Genomic DNA, 13345 nt, shown 5'->3' on the forward strand with positions numbered 1-13345 from the left:
AAGATAAGATAAGATAAGATAAGATAAGATAAGATAAGATAAGATAAGATAAGATAAGATAAGATAAGATAAGATAAGATAAGATAAGATAAGATAAGGAATGAAATACTATATACATTAGAATAAAGAACTATACAAAATAAAATAAATAACACGCATCTAAATGTTAGAGAATTTTTAATAGATCTTTGCTGGAGTGCCATTCATTCATTCATTCCATAGATTTCAAATCATCATTAACTGCTTGGCATGTCTCTGATATAATGTCCAAATTTCCGGCAACAATGAAGGCCACAGCGAGTGGGCGTTACGCCGTTGCTTAGTAACGGCTGTTTACCTCCTTCTCCGACAGCTAAAGTAACAACCGTCAACTTCCACTGCAAGAAACTGTCAGAAATTCACAGAACAGGACCTCAGACTTAAAGCAGATAAACATCTTGTGCAACAGCAGGTGTCCGTGACGGTCTGCTTCTACTAGCTACAGGTTTGCTGTTTCTGTGAATTGCAGGCCTGTTGTTCACTTGCTGCTCATTCTATGCAGTTGTTGGGCAGGACACTCGTTGCTCTAAGTGGGTCACACATTTTTCAAGTTTGTCTTTTCACTGCCCTACACATCCTATTAAGAAGATGTATAATAATTATAATTAGTATTTTTGTTGTGTCTTCACCTGGATGTTGCTTTCTGCTAAAGCAACTTGCAAACCGGATGGTGAAAAGATTTTAATGACAACGTTAGCTTCACGTGTTCCTCTGCTTGTCATCAGTATTTCATTTTTTGATTTTGTGAGATGACAAAAACGGTAGTTCCTGAGTAATCACATTAAAACGCTCATCTGGTAGTTATTATAAGAAGACCATAAGCAGCAAGACTCTCAAAGGCTGCTATATATGTCCTGTTTTGGGCAACAAAAAACAAACATTATTATTAATTTATGTAAAGTTGAACAGGATAAGAGGTGTTTCTGCTCTCAGTTAGAGTACACATGAAATAAGTAATTAGACTGCAACTATGGGACGTGGTGAAGGGAATTTACACCCGGTGAAGATGACAGACTTTGAAAGCTGTTGCTTTCAAAGTCTGTCCTACAGTACGCGAACAAGTACCAACACAGACCCCCTGAGCATCTATATGTAAATGTTGCCCTTTATTCTGGACAGCATTTGGTTTTTATTTAGACTTGTCCTCTGCATTCATATTGTTTTATAATGTTGAGCTGCTCTTTGAGTTTGTGTGTGGCCCACCTCTAGAGCCACACAGTATCGAAATTCTTCCAACCAGTGATCAGACCAATGAGATACGCCTCTGATACAGTTCTGACACAGATCACCTGTGATTTTAGGATTGGCTGAGCACCTGTGGAGCAGCTGGAAATGAAAGGCACTGAGATGTTAAAGTCCTCAGGCTCGAAAGGAACAGGTGGGTACAGGATTAAATGCAAAGCACGAAGGCAAAAGAAATAACATTAAAAAGTGATTATGGTGATGATTGTCAGGGGGACCAACAAATGCTCACGCACCAGCCGAACCTCTCCTCGTGTATAAAGCTAAAGAGGACAAAGAACAGACTGAGAACGTGAATGTGAAGTGTGAAGACCTTAAGGCTCCAGTGGGGCTTTTAATGAAGGTATAGCAATGCAACTGGTCCAGCTTGTCCACACTTCATGCTCTGTCCACAGAGTGCTTTTTTCTTTGCATGTCTGAAATGTTTTTGCTTAACTTTAAAGTGAAAATGTTAACTTTCAGTTCCTCAGAGCTCTGAAGGACAAATACTTCCAGCTGGCTGTTAAACTCTGTCACATGAGTACGTATCTGCTATACATCTATCTGTCGGTCAATGAATAAGTCAGCGAACCATCAAGTTAGTCAATGCTGCCTCTTCTCTCCTCGCTCCAGTTCTCATCTACGAGCCAGACAATCCTGAGGCCTCAGAGTTCCTCCCATTGATCCAGAAGAAGCTGCTGGAAGGTGACAGTTGTCTTTGTACAAACACTTTAGGCTGCATGTTACAGACTAAACATCGAAGGTGTTGTTTGATTTTTCCATCAGAGCGACACGCAGAGAAAAGCAACGAGGAAGAAAGTGATGAGGATGATGATGACATTGATTCTGGAAGTGATGAGGACCCCTCTCATAGCTCATCTTGCTCCTCTTCATCAGCCTCAGATGATGATGATCATGGTGATGATTATGAAAAGGAAAACCATGTTTACAAACACAAGCCATGCCCTCCTGTTCACATTTACCCTTAAAGCTGTACGACCTGTCTAGCAGGGACTATGTTACATATATTGTGTTTATTTTAAGGCACACTGCTGCTGCCCACAGTTGCAGTCTTTTCAGTGTAGACACAGTGACAGTTACATATTCTCTCATATTTTCACCTGGAATTAAAGGAGCTCATGTGGACTGAGCGGATGCCCTCATTTCCTGAAAATGTGACCTGATAAATCGCTGATAGATCAGCCGTGAAAATATACGGACAAACCACCACACACGCTTCCTGATAAATCCGATAAACATTTGCACGTTGACCTGCAGAAGAGACTGTAAATGAATCCACTCGATCAGAGTCATATCCATTTTGAGAATCATTATGTGATTAAATGTAAAATACCTTAACGTGTTTGAACTGATGCTAAAAATGCATTGGAAAATACAACCCTGCAGTTTTATGACCAGACATGCTAAAACTGAACACTAGGAACACACAGCACATACAGTTAGCAGCTAACTGCTCAACACAAAGAAGCAGCTGAGGAGTTTTGGCCTATAGATCTGATGATATGTAAATGCTGCATTCGTGTTCCTCATTCTTGTTATAATAACAGATATTTAAAAGTCAAAAATCTTCTAAGCGGTTATGTTTGATCACCACTTAAAGTGTCATCAGCAGTCTCCAACTATTGGTCTCCTAGCAGCAATCTGGACACTCTGCAGCCAACTTGGCCAACCCTTTGATGCTGACTCTAGCAGTTATGTTAAAACATTATCTAAACTGTCACCGGGACATACAAAAACATGTTTATGTATCATCATTCAGACTGCATGAAATTCAACAAAAAAACACTTTCCCCTGGAAGTTTGCACGTCTGCCACCATGTTTGCTGAATCCTCCCATGGCTTTGATTTCAGGATTCTTTAAACATCAGCTCTCTCTCTGTGAAGATGATAAGCGATGCTGCATGACAGGGAAAAGATGTGGTATAAGGAGTATGTAAATTTCACAAATTTGTGCATGAAACAAGAGAGACCAAAGTCATGATTTCTTACTTGTTTTGTTTTTCAGTTTTCACTGTGGATGAGAGCTGTAACGTGACCCAAACAAAAGAACTGATTCTGGAGTCCATCTGGTCCACTCTCCAGTCTTTTGTTATGGTGGCAATTAAATTAGCACAAATAAAATGTTAGCCTATGTAAACTCATAAGCAGTGAAGACCTTTTATGTGCCCTGTTTTAGTGCAGATGTAAATCCCAGCAGCTAAGCCTCCTTGTTGAATGCCATCAGTCTGAGTTTATCTTTATGCATCTCCACATGTCACTTGTGAGTGTAGAAAGATATGATTGGCTCCTGATAAAGGCTGAATAAATTGCAGCGGCTGAATGAACATAATGGCCGGTCCCTGCCTGTGCACTGGATCCAGAGGCAGGCGTGAGGATGACAGAAAAGACACTAAGCCAGCGCCCGCCATGCTTTGAAGTCTCGGCGTTATTGTCCGTGGCGAGGTTAAAGCAGTGAGTAGGTCAGAAATTATGATGTAGGTAATGTTTTCATCTCATGAAGGTGAATATTACAGACAGTGCTTGCATGGATGGATGGCTCCTGGATGGCTTGTCCTGCTCGCTTTATAATACATGTGTCCATTCTGGAATAAATGACCTAACAGCTTCCACAGGTCCCCAAAACCCAATCAATCAACAGATATGAGGAGATGGACCGGATGTCCTGAATATGTATCTGTTGGTATTTAAAAGCCCAGCTGTGCAGTTTCATTCCAAGGTCAATTTCTATGTAACCAAATTTACATTCAAGTCTCCACCCTCATCCCTGTGACACCCACCCACACCTGGAGACACAAGAGCTCGCCCACACACACATATACGCACACAGGGGCGGGTAAACGTCATCGGTATTTTTCCTTTTGCTTGTTTGGTTCCTTAAAGTGGATTGTAGCTGTCAGTAGCACTCAGGGAAGCTTCATTAGCCGTCAGGGTGGGAGGCAAGGCTGTGACTCATGCCTGCGTGAAGAGACCAATGGGCAGCCGGATCCTCAGATATAAATAACGAATAAAAATATTCTTGAGTGAGAAAGGGTCACTTGCGCGCCGCCGGATGGGATTTTATCAGTGCGCTCTGTTGATATTCCGCCATCGCCACCACTGGACTGTTTCTTGTCGCGCCTTCGGGTGGCAGTTGTAACATTTAAGTTGTACTTTGTCTGGACTCGACAACCTGTGCGCCCCGTGAGCCGGTAAGATCCCTTCTTTTCTTCTCCAGCTGCACCCTTCGTGTCTGTTTCTTCAGAGACAGAGGTTGGGGGGAAGATGCTTAAACCACTCCACTTTTCAGCCGCTGATATCGTGCGATCAGCTTTGGAGGACAAAATATCAGAGCATAAATTAAACAATAATAATAATAATAATAATAATAATAATAATAATAGAATTCTCACATAAATCATTCCCAGACGGGAGACAAAACGAATTTATTAGTTGTTCAGCCTCTCTCTCTCTCTCTCTCTCCCTCTCTCGCTGCCTCTCTGTCTCGTGATGACATTGTAGTAAGGGTGGTGTTCAAAGCATATCTTAATTGAAATGTCGATTACTGAGTCAACACATGAATGGGGAACGGTTATTTATGTGGACACTGTCACCTCGTTTTATCAATATTTGCTGCCTGTGAAGTATCATTTTAATGCATTCGTTTTATTCTGATTTTCTGATCATCTCGGTGATTTTATGCGATGGGAAACGCGGGCCTTACCTGTTCTTTCTTTAATATTTTGGTTTTGGTCGTTTAAAATGTCATCTGTTATAAAACAAAACATTTTTTTTCTTTTTAAATTAAACGATGATTTGGTTTTAACGATCCACAAGAACTTACTGCAAGAACGAGCCATGTTTCTTTTGCTAGTTCCCAACTTAAAAACAAAAAACAAATCTGTAAACCTGTGTCATGCAGCAGCGCTGGGTTAGTTAACAGCTGACTGAAAGCAACACAATCCGAAGAGTGTCTCTAAATAAAACCTATACCCATGCAGCCATTTTATCCCCCAAAGTATTGCGATGTGCGTCTTGGTTGCGCATTGTGCGCAACTCACTCCAAATTGCGCGGCTTCAGCCGTTTAAGGGAGAATGAAGCGCTCCTGGTGACGCACGGAGCAAAATCCGTGCGTTTTCTGATCAAAATCTCGGCCTGCCGTTTAAACTGCACGCAGTTATCGGAAATCCGACACGCAGTCTCTCCTAACATTGAGTCGTTTTGTTTGCAGCTGAATAATTCCCGCACCCGGAAACCAAAGTAACACAGGACTGATGGCTACGTCTGAGCCGAGAGCCGCCGGCGGGGAACAAGACCCCAACTCAGCTAATTTAAGACCTCCGACCACAAGTAGGTCCCTACACTCCTCTCCCTGTTAACAACACTTTGGCTTCGGCTCCCCGAGGCTAAATTGTGTTTATGGTTTTCAGTCTTCAGAGCGCTCGGGCTGTGGTGAAAGCCACTCGGTGCCTTGCTCAAAGACACTTCTGCAGCGCGATCTATTGCCAGCACAGCGGTTTAAACCCAGGTTCACCCTCCACGCGCCTCTGTCTGCTTCTCTCTCTCCCTCTCTGTCTCTCTCCCCTCCTTCCCTGTCTGATAAAGGAGAGTGTAGCCCGGGCCATTTGCTGTGTGGGCTCCGTCGTTAATCATTCCGGTTAAAAACAGAGCCATCACAGCTGCCTGTCGCTGTCTGGCGGACCAGCGGTGCGCGCCGAGCGGCGGACCTGGCAGAAATAATGCGCCATTAAAGCGTTGGCATTTCTAACGATCTCGGAGCGTTTTTCCTGAACGTGTTCTATTCAAAATATGAGTTTCAACCCAAAATAAAAACGTGAAGATTTGAAGATTTGATCCTGTGCACCTTTCGTCTTGATAAAGCAAAAAAATTTGATATAAGAATTGTCTGTAATAATTCTCATAGTTTAGGCATGCTTTTTATTCGCTTCCTTTTTTAAAAAGAAAAAGAAAAATCTAAACCTGTGCATTAACCTGTGGGTTAATTAATCACGTCGAGCCTTTGTCGCATACACAAAATTGACTCCATTAGAGCACACTTGAGCAGCCATCTGCAGTCCAAAGCAGGGAAATAATTGCAGTTTTTGTTTTGTTTTGTTTTTTCAGAAAAACGTTACAGGGATAGCCTGCAGCTCCTTTTGTCCAGTGTGCAAATACATGCTTTATTTTCCCTTCCTCGTTACCGGATACAAAATTTCGAAATCTTTTATTTGTGGCCCTTGAGTGCCAATAAACATATAAAAAAATATTCAGACTTTTTCTTTCATGGAAATTTAAACCAAGAAAATGTCCTTTTAAACTAGGATGTTTGTTTTGTCTGTTTGCTCGCGTACTGCTGCTGCTGGATGTTGCCATTATCTCTCTGCCACGCTCCATCTCACGCCTGGCGGCTTTGCGTGCGCGCGCGTCTGTGTGTGTGTCCGTGTATGTGTGTTTTTATGCCTCGGCCTCCGCACCTAGGGCTGTTTTTTGTCGGAATGAGATTGCTTCAGTAAATTTAAATGCTTGTTTTTTTGTTTTCGCAAGTTCTACATCAGGTACATTCGCCTCGTCGCTTCTCACTTTTTGCGCCGAGCGCTCTGCATCTTGTTCCCTGAGGCTTTCTTCTCCATCTCAGCTCACGCGTGTCCACGCTCCGGTTTGTGTGTGCATGTGTGTGGCACTAAGTGTATATGCATGGGCGTGTGTGTGTGTGTGTACGTCGACGCACTACGCTCCAAGTTTGTGCTTCAAGCGCCTACTGTACTTCCAGACCAGAGACATTACCAGCTCGCTCCACTCACATACTGCGATCCACTCAATTAATTTCTGCCCTCCTCCGTGAGCTCATTTCACGGGTGTTAATTCCAGTCCGCCCTTTGGCTGGGTGTGTGAGCCGGCGTGGATTTGCCGTGCGGGTCACTGTCGGTCCCTATTGATTGAACTCAAATCGGAAGTGTTAGCAGACTCATCCCCCCCTCTTGTGATCAGAGGGGGTGTAAGGAGGCTAAATCCGAGTTCAACAAAGCAAAACAGTCCGTGCAATTCTTTACAGAAAATATGACTATACCCAAACACCCCACAGTCGCACACCTGGCCAAGAGTCGCTCCTTCACGCTTCCATTTATTTATTTTTTGTTCCATGTGCACGCTGTGCTCCATCACCCGCCTCACCACATTTGCTCGCGGTCTCCACGCTCAGAAACTCAAACGTTCATTTTGTTTTAGCCAACGAATACGCGTGGATGCACGGATGCACAAGGAAACTGGGGATGAAGATTTGCGGTAAGTTTTGTTTCGCCACGAAAAAAATGGTTTAATCTTGAAGATGTTATTTAAGAAAATGAAATAAAGAAATACATTTTTTTAAAGATTTTTTGACATACCATGGTTCTCGATATTGAATTCCGTTATGACTGCTTTCCTTCCTTTTTTTTTTTCCTTCTGACCGGTTCACATTTTCTTTTACGATTTATTATGATCTTACTCATTTCGAGGCCCTCAGAAATATAGGCCACATTACAGGTTGATAGAGCGGGGCCGTCCTCCACACTGTCAGTGTGCGTTTCCATCTTCCAAAGGTCACTGGACATTAGCCTGTAGGTCTGCTGAGGAGAGCCCCGGATCAGGCCCCCCGCCCCTCCTTGCACCCTCCCCTGTCTTTCCCATTTCAGCACCAATAGAAAAATCTCCGGGGCAAGCCTGGAAACAGAAAGCAGAACGTGCCTTAAAATAACTCGTAACGATTTGCTTTTCCTATCACATCCGGTTATTTCTTGAGTCACTTTTCTCAGGCTTACTGTCAGTGTCTCTAATGCCCCCCCCCCCTTTTTTTTTCTATTTTCTTTTTTGTTACAGTGGAGGGGGTGGATGTGACGTTTATTTTCTCCATCACTTAAAGGAATCTGCTTCTTTCAGAGGCTCACACGATGGAAAGTGTGGATGTTTATTTATTTGCAGTCACGCAAGTTGAATTCAGTGTCACGTAAAGCTCTACCCATTCAAAAGGCGCATTATTGACCGCTTTACTGCAGCACAAGTCTGAGAAAGTCTGACATTGTTTTGTTTGTTTTTGTTTTTTTAGTAAGTGATCATCGGATTTTCATTAGTTAAATGACGTTTTAACCCCGCGCAGTGGCCACTAATTATTCATACGCTTTATTAATGAGCAATGAACATTTTCACTGAAAATATATTTTTAATTTAAGCGACAAAGAGCGTGTGGCTTCCCCGTGTTTTTGACGCGCAATTAGGCCCACGCATTATTCTGCACATATATGCGAAAAGCTTATAAAATCTGACGGTGGCCCTGTAGAGACACGCTGCTTCAGGGCACTTTGCATCCTTCATTAACCCCTCTTCGGAGGGTGTATATTTATTGGCTGTGTGTGGCAGCCTGTCCTGAGCACCGAGGCAATCAGTCTGCGCCTATAGGGGAGGGGCAAGCTGGCTGGGCGCTTCCTGACGGGGTGAGGCTGTGATGTCACGGGATAAGGCGGGCACCCACGGGTGCTTCCTTTTCCTACTTAGCTTATATAAATTTGGCCTCCAACAGAGAAGCTTTTCAGATTGAAGTATTCCGGCTGTTTATGGGCTGATTAAAAAATTTCACAAAAATCTCAATTTTCTTTCTTGCTTTTTTTTTAAAAATTTATTTTCTGTTATATTTTAATTTCGCCGTTTTTCTTTTTCTTTTCTCTTTGTTTTTTATTTTTTTATGAGTGGGATGGAGATGTTTGGTGATAACTCCTTCTCTTCGCCGTGCAACACCTTAGGGTTCCTGCAGAAGAACAACAGCCTGGAGGAGAAGGGGAGGCTCGCGGGCCAGAAGAACTTGCTCTCGTGCGATAACAGCGACAGGGACGCGCGCTTCCGCCGTACCGAGACCGACTTCTCCAACCTGTTCGCGAGAGGTGAGGAAACCACACTTCCGCTATCCCAGATCTTCTTTAAAAAACACCAACATTATTATTGTTATTATTATAACTCGGGCGTTTTAAACATCGCTTTCTTGACATAAAACAGAGAAGAGCGTCTTCACTTGTCTGTCTGCCATCTCTGCGTTTGTCCTCTTTTTGCTTGATAATGACAGTGAGCTTTACAGGAAAATTAAATATTAGGCCAATATCAACAGAACGAACGAGAGGCCAAACTGTGGTTGGGTTATTCATGTATGTATTGTGATGTAAACCGTGCTTTCGGAGGCTAAACTCGAGGCTTTATAAAAGCCTTGCAGAACTAAAATACTTGGATATTCCGGTGGCAGAAATGTGACTTACAAAGTGATTTTAACACCTTAATTTAGCGCAAGCGTGATTTTGTGCTATTTTCATGTCCGTATCAGTTTTTTTTTAAAGTAAATTAAGACAACGCGACGGAATAAATAGATTACAAAGCACTATTTTTTTTCTTAGATTAAATATAAAATACTTTCCTTTCAAAGAACAGAATTTATTTTGATGTCATCTTAAACATAAGTGTTTGCCTACTCTTTCCTGTTAAAATGTCTGCTGAGAAATGTCTTTTGTGTGTTTTGATGGCTATTTCACAACTTAAAGCCTGCTAGCCAAAACCTAAGACCAATTATGGAGCCGTCTTTATTCGATCTAGCACAGAAATGTAGCCCGAGAAACTGCGGGGAAAATGGAGAGAATTTTAGAATTTTACTCAAAAACAATGTGCATTAGCTTTACAAAAGATGAGCTAATCGATTGACGTGCTCAGATATTAGCTCCCAGAATCACAAATGGCTTCATTTCCCCTACTTTTCCCACGCCTCTTTTAGACCTACTGCCGGCTAAAAATGGAGAAGAGCCCACCATGCAGTTTTTGCTGGAGGTGGTTGACATCCTTACCAACTATGTCAAGAAGACTTTCGACCGGTCTACAAAGGTTTTGGATTTCCACCACCCTCACCAGCTCCTGGAGGGGATCGAGGGCTTCAACCTGGAGCTGTCAGACCAGCCCGAGTCCCTGGAGCAGATCCTGGTGGACTGCAGAGACACGCTCAAATATGGCGTCCGCACAGGTAAGGGCTTTGGGACGACCTTCATCGTGGAGGAAACATTAACCTACCTCAACAGGGAAAGATTTGTATTTTTTTTTTTTTTGTATATGTGCTTGGGTAACTCACATGGAGGTGTGTGTTATTTTTGATGGCAGAGGAGATTGGTATGTGTGATGTGGGCGAAGATGCAATTAACTTTTAATTTTTTGCATTGAAAGCAAACAGCAGTGAGAGATGTAGTCCTGCACCTTATTACTGCCACACACATTATAGTAATAAAGCAGGACATTACATCTCTGTTAATATCCACACATGTTCAGTGTGTGGATTTTGAATGTGACACAAACTATTAGAGAACGGGCCATTTCTCGCAGAGTACACAGCCTATTTAGATGACTGCCATATGTATTGTACCCCTGGTAATTCACTTCACATCCTCCCTTTCTTCCACCCCCCGACTTATTAAAGCATGTGTCGCCTGAGGGGATCCTAACACGGGCTGATTCAAGCTGTTAAAAACGACAACGCTCAAACTGTCCCTCGGGTTTTATATATCAGGCAGTCACTGACTGTGTCTACAACTCAGTAGCACTTTTTTCTCTCCCTCTCTTTCTTCTCAAAACATTTTGTGGCTGTTTTTTTAGTTTGTGGGCTGGAGGAGCTGTCGGCGGTGCTGAAACCACACACCTTTCATTTCTTTTGTCACAGCTGTTATTTCATTTTTATTGTTAATTCTTTTTATTACTCTGTTTATTATGTGAGGCAGGCACCTCCATAACCACAGTGTACATGTATCCATGACTGCATACAGGCTCCAGGTCTACACACAGTCACTGTGTGTATATGTGTGTGTGTGTGTGAGAGTCTAAATGCTTGTCATACAGCTGTTATGGCCCACTGAGCAGCGCTTTGTCAGATCCCTTTGCTATTATGGTTGGCCATGGAAATACAAAATGAAACCTAAATGATGACTGAATTTAAACCCATTATTGAACTTTTTAATATTTATTTTGTATTATTTTTTTCTCCCTTTAGGTCACCCACGCTTCTTTAACCAGTTATCTTCTGGCCTAGACATTATTGGTCTGGCTGGAGAGTGGCTCACCTCCACCGCCAACACCAACATGTAAGTCACACAGTACGCTCTCTGTACCGAGTGCCTGACACAGTTTATGTATAGAAGGGAAACACCTATACAATTCACAGGGGAACAACTGATATTTCCTGTTTGTAGGCCAGTGGAAATAGCCTCTAGTCATCATCATATATTAGCATTGCGGAAGTGCTTATGATGTACCCCTGGGCTCACTCCACCACTGGTCAAAGGAGGCCGATTATATAAAGTGTTTGTGTTTTTTCCCCCTGTATTGACAGATGGTAGTCTGGCACAGTGCTATACTGTGTGTATATCACACACCACCAAGCCCCAGGGGGTGGTTAGATTGCATATTGATCTCAGGTCACAGTTACATGTTCACCCAGCTTGAGTGGAGAAGGCCTGAACCCCACATCAGTTGCACACGCTCTCAGCACACACAGATCCTGACGCAGACATGCTGTGAACGAAAAGCCACAACTCTGTGACACGATTGCTGGAGTGAGGTGACAGATTATAGCAAAACACAAGCACACTCATAGAGGTTCATACAGACATCCACAGTCAGTTCATCCACATTTTTTACTGAGCAATAATCAGCCTAATATTTATAGCAATGTCACTTTCATGTGATTTTCTTAGATTTTGATGTGTATCAATAGCAACGTTTAAAATATTAATAATTTAACCTTCCAAAAATATTCGTAGTGAAATGATTCAACTTTTTACATATGAAATATCAGAAGTGTGTGGGAAAAAATCCCGTTATCCACAACAAAAGCAGTCATTATCAAATAACCTGTTTAGTCTGTCCAGCAGTCAGTAGTCAAAGGCTAATAAATTCTATTGTTACATAACACAAAGAAAAGCTGCAAAATGGCACAATGGAGGCTGGAAATGGGAAATGTTACAGAATACAATAAGAGGCAATCAGCTAATCAACTTATTCTGCAGCCGGTTTAATAAGGAAAAAAAAAAAACAAGTAAAGGCCGGCAAAAAAAACCGAACCTTGGGAAGAAGGCCTTAATTAAGGAAGGGTTTTTTATTTCTTTAGAGGAGATAATAACGAAAGAATGAGGATTGTTTTAAGCTAAGGCTCGATCATGTAGTCATTATTAGATCATGAAGAAAATATAAACTGCATGGTTTCTGTATATATTTACAGTTCACCCATTACCCAAACAACCTTCAAACATTACAGCTTCTTACAGACTGGGTTCCTTTAACTAGTCATTAACAGCTTCATATGGCAATCACAATGAAACTATGATATGATAATACAGGCGTTTGTATCGTGACTTCAGTCTCAGTTCAGACTTGCCGCATTCATAGATAGGAGAAAACTGAACTGAACTCCCAGTGAAGTGCAAAAATCACACCTGCATAAGTCTGACTTGGTGAAAGGGTTGGCACATAACTGCAGAAAATAACAGGACGAGTGCAGCACAAAAGGTCACCCAGAATAAACAGTAATTACAAGACAATGCACTTTAGACCTAAAAGAATATTGTCCAAACTTGCTTCTGAGGACAGTAAAGCAAAGGCTAGAAGAAAACTGTGACACCTAATTTGTCCAATTTCTATTAAAACATTAGCATAGGAAACTACCTTCTTAGAAAAACTTTCCCATCTCATTTCCTGGTTGGAAGAATGCCCCAAGAGACGGGGCCATTGACTTCCCACACACGCTTGTGCACGCTTTCATAATGACACACGCACACATGCACACACACCAGCTCTGGCTGTCCCAGATACAGCAGCTAGGGTTTCCAGTCCATTGACTACAGGCTCATTGTGAGCTGGTGTTAGCAGATAGGCCAGCTGGGCCCCACACTGAAACACAATGTCCTCCGGCTGCACAGAAAACCCTGTTACATTGTGGAAACTGGCTGCCGCAGCTCCCCACGGAGTGCTCATTCCGGCTCTATTGTCCCCGTGGGTACAGACGGACTCAGTGGTCCTTTGAGGGGCTGAGAGGAATGTGTG

At 42.5% G+C, this 13345-nt stretch overlaps 2 protein-coding genes and 1 long non-coding RNA gene across 7 annotated transcripts in view; 2 read left to right on the forward strand and 1 right to left on the reverse strand.

Annotated features, from left to right (window-relative positions):
• The first annotated feature begins 347 nt into the window (after window positions 1-347).
• erich2 (glutamate-rich 2) lies at window positions 348-3422 on the forward strand. 3 transcript variants are annotated; one of them, XM_005943187.2, is made up of 8 exons: window positions 348-484; window positions 1341-1417; window positions 1494-1624; window positions 1744-1801; window positions 1894-1965; window positions 2047-2178; window positions 3133-3210; window positions 3287-3422. In XM_005943187.2, the coding sequence occupies exons 2-8, from the start codon at window positions 1372-1374 to the stop codon at window positions 3406-3408; spliced, it is 639 nt and encodes a 212-aa protein (XP_005943249.1). In that variant the 5' UTR covers window positions 348-484; window positions 1341-1371; the 3' UTR covers window positions 3409-3422. The 3 variants fall into 3 exon arrangements, with proteins under 3 accessions (XP_005943249.1, XP_005943252.1, XP_005943251.1); XM_005943190.3 differs by lacking the exon at window positions 3133-3210; XM_005943189.2 differs by lacking the exon at window positions 348-484 and having other exon boundaries at window positions 1521-1624.
• Window positions 2174-5492, reverse strand: LOC121815908. The gene is made up of 3 exons (XR_006055469.1): window positions 4671-5492; window positions 3271-4588; window positions 2174-3178 (listed from the first exon to the last, which is right to left on the reverse strand). It is a non-coding gene; the product is annotated as an uncharacterized LOC121815908 (long non-coding RNA).
• The window catches only part of LOC102304838 (glutamate decarboxylase 1), a 15750-nt gene continuing 6762 nt past the window's right edge, over window positions 4358-13345 (forward strand). The window contains exons 1-5 of one of the 3 annotated variants that reach the window (XM_042228889.1): window positions 4358-4469; window positions 7484-7540; window positions 9031-9168; window positions 10041-10283; window positions 11298-11388. In XM_042228889.1, coding sequence (XP_042084823.1) covers window positions 7501-7540; window positions 9031-9168; window positions 10041-10283; window positions 11298-11388 — 512 coding nt within the window. In that variant the 5' untranslated portion in view covers window positions 4358-4469; window positions 7484-7500. Of the gene's footprint in view, window positions 4470-5495; window positions 5609-7483; window positions 7541-9030; window positions 9169-10040; window positions 10284-11297; window positions 11389-13345 lie in introns of those variants that run through there. The other 2 variants (XM_042228887.1, XM_042228888.1) reach the window with 2 other exon arrangements.

Source organism: Haplochromis burtoni, unplaced genomic scaffold (assembly GCF_018398535.1).
Source record: "Haplochromis burtoni strain Fernald_Lab_line unplaced genomic scaffold, NCSU_Asbu1 Contig_362, whole genome shotgun sequence".
Lineage (NCBI taxonomy): Eukaryota > Metazoa > Chordata > Actinopteri > Cichliformes > Cichlidae > Haplochromis > Haplochromis burtoni.

What these genes read in the sequence shown, in the direction of transcription:
- erich2 (XM_005943187.2), top strand. Translation starts at nt 1,372, where the DNA reads ATGAAAGGCACTGAGATGTTAAAGTCCTCAGGCTCGAAAGGAACAG. An exon ending in CTCAGGCTCGAAAGGAACAG is followed by an intron (nt 1,418 to 1,493) that starts GTGGGTACAGGA and finishes GATGATTGTCAG; the next exon opens with GGGGACCAACAAATGCTCAC. An exon ending in CCAGAAGAAGCTGCTGGAAG is followed by an intron (nt 1,966 to 2,046) that starts GTGACAGTTGTC and finishes TTTTTCCATCAG; the next exon opens with AGCGACACGCAGAGAAAAGC.